General features: G+C 36.2%; 1 protein-coding gene across 4 annotated transcripts in view; it reads left to right on the forward strand.

Moving 5' to 3' along the window:
- Window positions 1-10837, forward strand: part of COL12A1 (collagen type XII alpha 1 chain) — a 145590-nt gene that overhangs the window by 31005 nt on the left and 103748 nt on the right. For 3 of the 4 annotated variants that reach the window (XM_069067009.1, XM_069067011.1, XM_069067010.1), the window contains exons 11-12: window positions 774-1046; window positions 2516-2788. The exons of the other annotated variant lie outside the window; for it this stretch is intronic. In XM_069067009.1, the coding sequence (XP_068923110.1) occupies window positions 774-1046; window positions 2516-2788 (546 nt within the window). The remainder of the gene's footprint in view (window positions 1-773; window positions 1047-2515; window positions 2789-10837) is intronic. 4 annotated transcript variants of the gene reach the window in all.

Here is a 10837-nt window from a genome sequence, read left to right on the forward strand (position 1 = left end):
GCAATTGGGGTTAAGTAACTTGCTCAAGGTTACATGGCCAGGTATTTCTGGGTGGTTGCTAAGTGTCTGAGTCCGGGATTCGATCTCCAGGTCTATCTCAACACTGGAGCCAGTGCTCTTACTCGCTGTGCTACCTGGCCGCCCCTACAGTGGTGTATTATATATTTTAATAGCTTCTAGTCATTACTTAAAATTTATTAAGTGCTCAGTGATTGTGTGCTATCAGTGGCTCATTTTAATAGGTCAACAAGGCAGAGAAGACAGTGCTCCTTAACTTCCATTTACTGTCAAATGTTTTTCAAATAGATGGGAACTCAGAAGAATTTAAGTTAAAGAGTGAAAAGGTCACATAACTTCTGAGGTGGAAGGGATGTTGGAGCTCATCTAGCCCAGTCTGGTCATTTTACAGATGATGAAATTGAGGAAAGGAGATGGGAATGCTGTAATCAGGTACACATGGTAGTTAGTATTTATAGTTCAAAATCACTTCTCACTTATTTATCTTTTTTTTTTAAGCACTTGGGGTTAAGTAACTTGCCCAAGGTTACATGGCCATTTTTTTTTTTTGATGTGGGTATTAAGTATCTGAGGCCAGAACCGATCCTGGGTTCTCCTGACTCCGGGGCCGGTGCTTTTACTCACTGCGTCACCTAGCCACCCCCTCACTTATTTATCTTATGAGCATTTGGTATAATCTCTCTGTCCCAGTCCAAATAACAAAGTTATTATTATTTTTCCTGAACAAAGATTTTAAAATATCTTCTTTCTTTCAGTGAAAGGAACTCCTCGCAACTTAAAAGTGACAGATGAAACCACTGATAGCTTCAAAATTGCCTGGACTCAAGCCCCAGGGAAAGTCTTAAGATACCGGATTGTGTATAGGTCAGTTCCTAGTGGAGCAAGACAAGAAGTCACAGTTCCAGCAAATGAACGTAGAAAGACACTCGAGAACTTGACCCCTGATACAAAATATGAAGTGTCTGTTATCCCTGAGTACTTTTCTGGACCTGGAAATCCGCTAACTGGAAATGCAGCTACTGAAGAAGGTACGTCAAAAATTCAGATGGCAGCTGCTTGTGCAAAATGAAACAGTCTTGTGGCTATAATCCAACTAATTTAATATCCTACATCTATTAAAAAAGAAAAAAGAAATAGTACTTTTGTCCTGCTTATATGCTTTTAAACAAAACTGTTTGGCCCACTTCTTTACTTTACCTTTTCATGCTCAACCTGAAATATCCAGTCCAGATGTTCCTTATGAATTTCTATGATCATATATTCTCAGATCCTAGCACATGAAAATAGTAAAGGAGGATTATTTGGGCTTTTTTCTCCTAGTAAGCTATATGACTCGCTTGAAATAGATCCTATTTAATGGGCTATATATTTTTAAAAGTGGATTTATTTTTAAGGGCTACTTAAAGAAAAGCTTTCAGTATTGTGAGATTTAATGTTTGGTATACATAAGAACAGGGATGAGGATTTGATATGATGTGAAACATTGTGTGGGAAATGGTGGTTAAGCTATAATTGTATCAGTGTTTTGACTGTGCTGGCCTTGACAGTTGGACTGAAAGGTTGTTACATAGGTTGTAAGTTGATGCCTAAGGTGGCAGTAATGAAGTAGGTTCTTCGTAGATAACTGACTGACTCATTATGGACTGGCCCTGCCTCAGCAGTCTATATCCAATGCTTCTTCATTCTTCCTTCTTCTGGAATGAAATTTCCTGAAATACTTTTGTGCCCTTTCAGGAGGTGCCAAAGTGTTGAATTGCCACAGAGATGGGTTAATGTCCTCTCTATCAGAAAATTTATGACCTAATGGGTGTGTAAGAACTACACTGTCACTTAACTACTGTTTGCCTCATTTTCTTCATCTGGAAAATGGGTATAATAATAACACCTACCTCACAGGGTTATTGTGAGAATCAATTAAGATAATAGTTGTAAAGAGCTTAACACAGTGTTTGGTACATTTTAAGTACACTAAAATATTAGCTATTGTTATTATGATTCGAGCATAATTTTCATTATGTGATGTGTAATATGAGTATAAGCCAACTCAAATTCAACTGGTGGTTATCATCCTTCAATATTCATAGGAATAGTAAATGTTTCCCCCATTGACAATTTCATGGAAAAATCCAAATCCAAATTGGGATAACTAATCAACTTGCATATTTTTGGCATATCTTTAATCCAATTTTTGGCAATTCATTGTGGTTGAAATAAGGGGCTTTGACATATATAAACACAGGAAAAGGAACTCATTACTTTTCTTGATGTATTTTAATTATGACATCTACATAGGACCACATTTGCAATTATTGTGACACTATTGGCTAATTGACACCATTTGCTGTATTTGTCACAGATGCAACTAAGTATGAGAATTTTTCTTAAACTATGTATGCAAATTTGATTTAACACAAAAATTGGTAAGATAACAGAATATATCCTAAGCCCTTTCTGTTTTAGTAATGTATTTTCATGTGTTTTTTTTAACTTCATAAAGTTCTAGGAAATCCAAGAGATTTAAGAGTTACTGACCCTACAACATCATCAATGAAGTTATCTTGGAGTGCAGCACCAGGAAAAGTTAAACAGTACCTTGTAACATACACTCCAGTGGCAGGAGGCGAAACCCAAGAGGTAACCGTGAGGGGTGATACAACCAGCACCCAACTGAAGGGCTTAGACCAAGGTGCAAAATACTACTTGTCAGTGACTGCGTTGTATGCTTCTGGAGCTGGTGATGCTCTTTCTGGAGAAGGAGCAACACTGGAAGGTAATGCTTTTTTTTCTTTTATGAGATGTGTTTAAAATGTTTGTAACTGAGTCCAGAAGACCTAAATTTCCTGGAATTTGTATCCCTCCACATCAAGATATTTATGTTGAAAAGTAGCTATTTCTATTCAGACATGCATTTTAGTCAGAAACAGTAGTAGTTAGCACTCACTATGTTCCAGGCACTGTGCTAAATGCCTTACAATTCTTACCTCAATTCTTCTTTGCAACAACTCTCAGAGGTAGGTGCTGTTATTCCCATTTTACAAATGAGGAAACAGTCAAATAGAGGTTAAGTGACTGGATTTGAACTCAGGCTTTCCTGATTCATGGCTTGGCGCTCTGTGCTGTCTGAGATGTTAACTGTAAAAGCAAGATTATTCAGAAAAGGCAAATATATTTTGGGATCATTTTTGTAATGGGGAAAATTGTGAGAAGAAAAATGTATTTGTTGAAGACAAGTAGGTTGTTGATGAAAATGAGATGAGATTCTAAGAGATTAAGAGCTAGAAGAAACTTAAGCTATCATTTAGTCCAACTCTTAAAAAAAATTTTTTTATATAGATGAGGAAACTGAGGTCTAGAGATGTTAATTGACCCTTTAAAGGCACATAGCTAGTTAGTTCCTTGCCAGTGGGTATTTTTTATTCTTTGTATCTATTACCAATGTCTACTACAATGTTTAGCATATAGTAGGCACTTAATACATGTTTACTAATTGATTGATTGATTACTAGGACTTCAGATGGGTCTCTAGACATCTAGTTCAGTAAGTTTTTAATTATCCCATTATCTTAACACAAAAGCTTTTGAAATTATTTTAACATTTTTCTTAATATATGATTGGATGTCTAAGCTTGTCATTCACAATTTCTTTGGAAAAGGTTGGTGCTAAAATTGTCAGAGAGGGAATCTTATCAACCAAAAAGTAAACCACTAGGTTCTTTTGGTGATAATAACAGTGTGATGGGTAATATAAGTTACCTAGAGTTTCTGGTTTGATTTTTCTTTAAGCAATAGTTTTAAGCAGGAATCTCCCAAGTTTAGTTCCTTCCCAGTAGAATGAAGATTGATACTTTGCTTGATCAGCTATGAGTTTGGAGAATTTTTCATAGTGCTCTAGACCCGTTTTCCCAAACAAAGGCCATGGAACAACCCTTGGTGGGGAGAGGGAGATTTGGTGTGACTTCCAAGTAATGTGCGTTCAACTGTTAGGAAGGTGAGAAGATGGAGCGCAATCTACCCTTTCTCCCATATAGCAAGTTGCAGGCTTGTCTCTTACACAACTACACTACACCCTTGAATTCTTCTATGTTCTGTCTTCTCCTATCACTGACTTTTTGGAGCTATGTAGGGGTAGTATTATCATACACGTCAACCTTGACACCCACTGCAGCAAAGGAAGGCAAAATTTCCCTTGGCACTCTCACCACCCCCAGCATTTCTATACTTTTGTCTCACTATCACCTTGTTACTGCAGTAGGCATCCCTCAATGATAGGCTCTGTGCTTTGGGATAACAGCTGATTATGAAGCCACCTACACATTTTTAACTCAGTAAACTTCTCTATTTCTGTTTGAGGATACCACTATCCTTTCAGTCACTGAATAACTTTAAGTGTTATTAAGAATAACCTCAGTGTTATACTTGATTCTGCACTCTTCCTTATCCCACATACATAATTGGTTGTAAAAATTTGTCTAACACTATTTCTCACAACTATTTTCTTTCATCCATTCATAAAATCCACCATTCTAGTTCGGTCCAACATTATCTTTTACCTGGACTATAGAATGGTCTTTTAATTTGCCTTCCAGCTTCAAGCATCCCAACTCCAATCTATTCTCCACATAACTACTGAATGAATTTTTCTCAAGCAAAGGTCTCACTATGTTTCTTCCCTGCACAATAAATACTGGTGGCTCCCTATTGACTCTAGAATCAAAATATTATTCCATCTTCATCTCATTGTTTTTTTTTTTACTTTCCATTTCTGTTTATTTCAAAATGTATGTGTTAGTATAGTATTATTTATATATGTTATAAACTAATAAATGTACAGATATTGGGGTTTCATGCTCAAAAATTTTTTACTGTAGGTATGTATTATCAAGAAAGCTTGGAAATCACTGCCCTAGATAATTTTCAGGGGTATTTATATGAATTGTTGTTTATCTTGGTCAGCTAGGATTCTTTAGCACATAACATCTAATATATTATCTATATAACCTTGAGCAACTCACATTACCCCTCTGGACCTCGATTTCCTCATTTGTAAAATGAAAGAGTTGGACTAGATGGTCCCTGAATTCCCTTTCACTTTTAGGTCTATGAGCCTACAAACTAAACACATAGCACAAGATGGGTTTAAATAAAATGCTTATTCAATTTACCTGTGAGAGAGAGATCAGCAAGCATTGAATTATACATTTTAAAGGCATACTGTTTTGTTGACACTGACCTTCCCCCTCTCCCCCCAGTGAGAGTAACTGTGGTATGGTAGTTAGTTAGAGTTTTTCAAAACCTGGGTTTAAGCCTTGTCTCTGATACATACTAGCTATGTGACCATGGACGAGTCAGTGCATCTTTCAGTATACCAGAGACTATCCAAGATCTGTTAGTGGAGGGAATTTCCATACCAGGAGTTTCCCCACACTAATGAAATAACAGACGTCTCTCCTTTTCCCATCCCCAAAGTAGAAACGGTACAAATTAAAGCTAAAATGTAAACTCTTGCAGTGTGAAGTAATGATCGAGTAAATATCTAGCAAAATAAATGGCTTCATGAACTTGATGAGATTGTTAGAGATGGATCCAGCAAAGATTAAATATCCAACAGTACTTGGAAAATTCTAGTTAAAGACAGGGGTGAGGAGAAAATAGCTGAAGTTGTTTATCCCCGTGTCCAAAGAAATCCAGATTTGGAGCATAGTATGTTGATACAGAATGCTTTTTCTGTGGATGGGCACAACTCAAAGCTAATTTTGAAATCCTATTATCATGATTGTGGACATACTTTTTTAGGTACATACAGTTCAATTAAACTTGCTTTTTATTTGTGTCAGGCCCTGTACTGGGGATACAAAGGCAGAAATGAGATGGCTCCTGCCCTCAAGGAGCTTACAAATTACTGATTGTAATATTTAGCACTTCAAAAAAAAATAATGGTTAAAATGGTAGCTCGTAACAAGAAGTCATACATAGGGTGGAAATGAATTATTTACTCAAACTGTCTTCCTCAGGATATAGCCATGGTGCCTAAGAATGCTTAGGAATATTCCTCTGATTTTAGAATGCATATTTAAAAGGGTAGAAAATCTTTAAGTTATATGAACTAAAATTGGCCCAGGCTGCAGTGACCTAGTCAGAACAGTAAAAGGATGCAAACTCTACATATGTAATAACATATGGTATTTTATGGAGATTTGCCTTTTTCCTTGTGATTTATTGCATTACCTTTGCTCTTATACTTCCAACTGACTTTTTGTGTATTTACTCACCTGCTACAATTTGCAGGGAGTATACTTTTAACCTTTAACCTACTTTTTAACCTAGACTGATCATGAACTTCATTTTGACTTGTGAAGATGTCACCTCCACACTGTCTTGAAATGCAAAATAATTACACTTTTAAAATGTTCTTTATTCCCTGTACCTTAAAAAATGGCTTTCTTCTTAGCCAGAAGACCTTTTAAATAGTAAAACATGATCTGAGGAATAAAATTTTTTTTTATAGCCCAACTGACTGCTCTAGCTTTAGAGTAATCACTTTCTACAAGGGCTCTGATTCGTTAAAGCTAGTCATGGATAGCTAAATAAACAACTTAAACTTTTCTTACTTCAGAAGATTCCTGATAACATGAATGTGGCTTTCCTTTCTAGTCATGAAATTGTGACATCTCTATTAATCCGTTTATAGGCAAAAAATTCCATTCTGCACATCACAGGAAAGGAAGAAACCTTAGCTGACATCTAGTGGGACACTACCTCCACCTCACTTAGGATCATAGAGCTAAAGCTGGTAAATACCTGAGAGATCATCCAGTCCAGCTCCATTTCTGCCTCACTTAAATACAATTCACATGCAAGTATAGACGTTACCTGTAGTGTCATTGATCCTTTTTGAAAAAGAGATAAACATCAATTTTCTGGATGAAGGATGGAGGCTCAGAATGACTCAATCATTTGCCTGTCTAGTAGCAAAATATTAGAGGGGGAATTGAAACCTAAGGCCTCTGATGCCAAATTCAGCACTTTTCTCACAGAAGCAAACTTCCTTTCCACATCTTAATATGAGTAACCAAGACCCAAAGAAAGTAATGACTTGTCTAAGGTCACAATGGTAGTAAGCAGTTGAACTGGGGTTGAACCCAGATTTCTGACTCCAAATCTAGTTATCTTTTCACTGTGTCAATCAATTAATAAGCACTTATTAAGGACCTGTTATGTACCAGGCACTGTGCTAAGTGCTAGGGATACAAAGAAGAAAAAAAGCAATCCTTGCTCTCAAGGGGCATACAGTCCAACGGGGAAGACAACATGTAGGCAAATATATACAAACAAGTTATATACAGGATAAATTGGAAATAAGTAGCAGAGGAAAGGCATTAGAATTAAGAACCATTAGGGCCTTGTGGTTACATTTTGGGGTGGTTAGGTGGTGCAGTGAATAGAGCACCGGCTCTGGAGTCAGGAGGACCTGAGTTCAAATCTGACCTTAGACACGACACAAAAAGTAGCCATGTGACTTTGGGCAAGTCACTTAATCCCAAATGCCCTCCAAAAAAAAGCAAAAAAAAAAAAAAAGAACCATTGGGGAAGGCTTCCTGTAGAAGGCAGGATTTTACTCTAGACTTAAAGGAAACCAGGGAAGTCATTAGTCAGAGTACACATACACACACAGACACAGACATATGTATACACACATGCACACGCACATGCACATATATTTATACATATCCATTATAAAATGCTTCTCTAAAGAGATAGACAATAAAAAAATTAATAAATGAAGTAAGTATTTAAATTTTTATGTTCACCATGCCACGGGTAGGAGGAAGCATTTGCAAAGTGACTTTAAAGAATAATCAATGTATATGCCTGGAACTATGGGGAGTATGTTTAATTCACAATGCCTTTTACATAGGAGAGGGAAAGCATTAATAAATGTCTATTGAATTGAATTAACAAATACATTAAATGAATTAAACTTTGAGCTCTGAAGACTTGGAAAAAAATCATTTCATTCACTTAAAGATCCCTATCTGCTGTAAAGAATAGCAGATACAACCTTGCCAACATCCTTTTATTAACATACTTATCCCCTTGCGTTATGCATGATAAAACTTGACAAATATGTGAAAACATAGTTATAACTAAATTAAAATGAGAAGCTTTTTTTAAACTTCTGGTTATCCCATTTAATTTTATTATATTAGTTTAGCCAAACTCACATACCATATATGAGGAATAGGAGATGATGGTAAATGCAGCGAATGGAAAGCCCGCAGAAAGAAACAGTGAGCTGTTTCTGAGAGCTACTGTTTTTCTAATCTGTTTTCTCTTGGGAGAGGAGGTGGTAAGAACAGAGCTGGCAAGGATCTTGCTTTGACTCAGAGGCATAAAATCAGATGGCAAGAATATAATAGACGTTGGTAGTTTTATAGATTAGCTTAAGTTCATAAAGGTTTTTAATTCCCAGAGAAAAATAAAACTTCCATTCTTTGTTATAGACTGCATAATCTTTTTTTTCTAGAACTTTTTATATTTGTTTTCTTGAAATGTGAATATATATCAGGTCTTGTAGCTCTAACTAAGGATTTATTAGTACTTGCATTGCTGGCTCCAGTATATTAGAATGACAAAAGCAGAGTTCGTTACCATTTCAGATACTAACTCTAGAGGAATTTAACCACAAAGCATTCATATTGGTTTTGCAGACATAGATTTTAAAAAGTGGAACAGCCTATTCTAATGAACAAAACACTGTTGTACATTGAAATGCATTATAAATCTTCATAGAACCTGAGGCTGTCATTGTTGGTGCACAGACAGAGAGGAACCTGTTTTTACATTTAAATAAATGATAACCACTTCTCTTTTGTTCCAAGAGATTAATCCAATTTAATGAAACTTCCAATTTGGGATAACATAGATGTCTGTATATTTTAAACAGTGCTCATTTTCACAAGGGAAAGAAGTAGCTTTTGCATAATTTCTTCCTTGCTCCCCTTCTGTTGTCACAGCAACATAAAAATGTTCTAGAAATGAATGGCCTCCTACAGACCAAATTGAGCTAACTCAATTGACATTTCATTACAATGAAGTTTTTAGCATATCAGAGGAACTCTGCATCATGATGAATTACATAGTGCTTCTCCCAGATGGACTAAAACAAGGACTCAGTGTTTTTAAAGAGATTTAGTGCTGTTTCATACATTTGCAAAATTATATGTTTATAGTATTACAACTCTGACATTTCTAAGGAACTTTGGGTAGTTATCAAGTGATAATTGATAATTCCTTTTCTATGGACTAACCTCATACCAAAAAAAAAATCAAATTAGCAAAGATAGAGAGAAACTTTAACAAAATTCTCCTCTCCTTTACAGTAAATGGTAACTTTAATGTCAGAGTTATAACTAGGGCAGGGTGATTAGAATTTTGCTTCTGGGTGCCAACATTGAGAGGGTGCCAATTAAATTGCCTTAGGTTGCATTTCTTCCTCACAGCTGCTACACCCCAGCTATACTCCTCCCATGCAATTTCCACATTCTACCCTTTTTTCTTCTGGCTTCCAAATTCCTGGTTATAACTATGTTTAATTGTCATGGAGAATTTTTTTTAGTATGACTTGGTCTTGTCTCTCCTATATTTACTTGCCTGTATGTTTTATATGGGTAACACCAGTTTGATCTTTGAAACAGATATTTCAATCCAGTAGTTGTAAATCGATTCCATTCCAACATAAGCTTTCTCCAAGAATAGATCTTCGGTTACTTCTGAAGTGGAAAGTTGGAGGCTTTGGGAGCTGCATTTTAGCAGAAAGAACAAATTAGTTTTGGAGAGGGCTTACTTTAACATCTATTGGTGAAAGTGGTGCTTGAAATTCAACGAAAGCTAGTTGGAATCATATATAAAGTACAATAGGCTTCATTGCTTCAGCTACCTGTGGTTTTGTTGGTGTGGATATTCCCAACACTGGAACGTATTGTAACGGCCTTAGACCAGTTACTGTGGCCAAAATAATTGAGCCAACCTTGGATCATAAGATCATAAGGTTTAAGAGCCATAAAGGGACCTCTCCTAAGCCTCCTCTTAACTAATTTTACAGATGAGGAAAGTAAAGGGTCATAATGTAGTATATAGCAAAGTTAGAATTTGAATGTGTTTAGCTAGGCTAGTCCTTGGAGGATAGACACAGACCTTTCCAGTTGGGTAGAACTTGCCATAGATTAGGCTCCACTTGCATAGCCTTTTAGAACCTAGAATCACTTCCATCCCATGATGAAGTATCACTGTAGAACTTCAGTGGAAGAGGAGAAAATACAACATTTGTTCAAGTCTGATTAACATTTTGGTTGTCATCTAGGTTTTTCCAGGTTGTATTGATAGTTGTACTAGGAAGGTCAAATGAAGCTTGGGTCCAGGATACCATCCTTTGGGTGCCTGACCTTTCCTAGAAATTTGCTGTTATAGTCAATTAGCATATTTTGAGGACCTACTAATTGCTAGGTGCAATATGTTAAGCTCTGAGGATGCAAAGAAAGGCAAAAACAATCCCTACTCTCAATGGAGAAAATGGAGAAAACAGCAAACTAACAGCTATGAACAAACAAGATATCTATCTCCCTACCCATCTGTCTGTCTGTCTGTCTGTCTATCTATCTATCTATCTAATATAGATATAATATACTCATATAGTCTATCTACCTACCCATCTGTCTGTCTATCTACCTACCCATCTGTCTGTCTATCTACCTACCCATCTGTCTGTCTGTTTGTCTATCTATCTATCTATCTATCTATCTATCTATCTATCTATCTATCT

Source organism: Petaurus breviceps, unplaced genomic scaffold (genome assembly GCF_028583685.1).
Source record: "Petaurus breviceps papuanus isolate PSGF00001 unplaced genomic scaffold, PetGlider_PUasm1.0 90734, whole genome shotgun sequence".
Taxonomy (NCBI): Eukaryota; Metazoa; Chordata; class Mammalia; order Diprotodontia; family Petauridae; genus Petaurus; species Petaurus breviceps.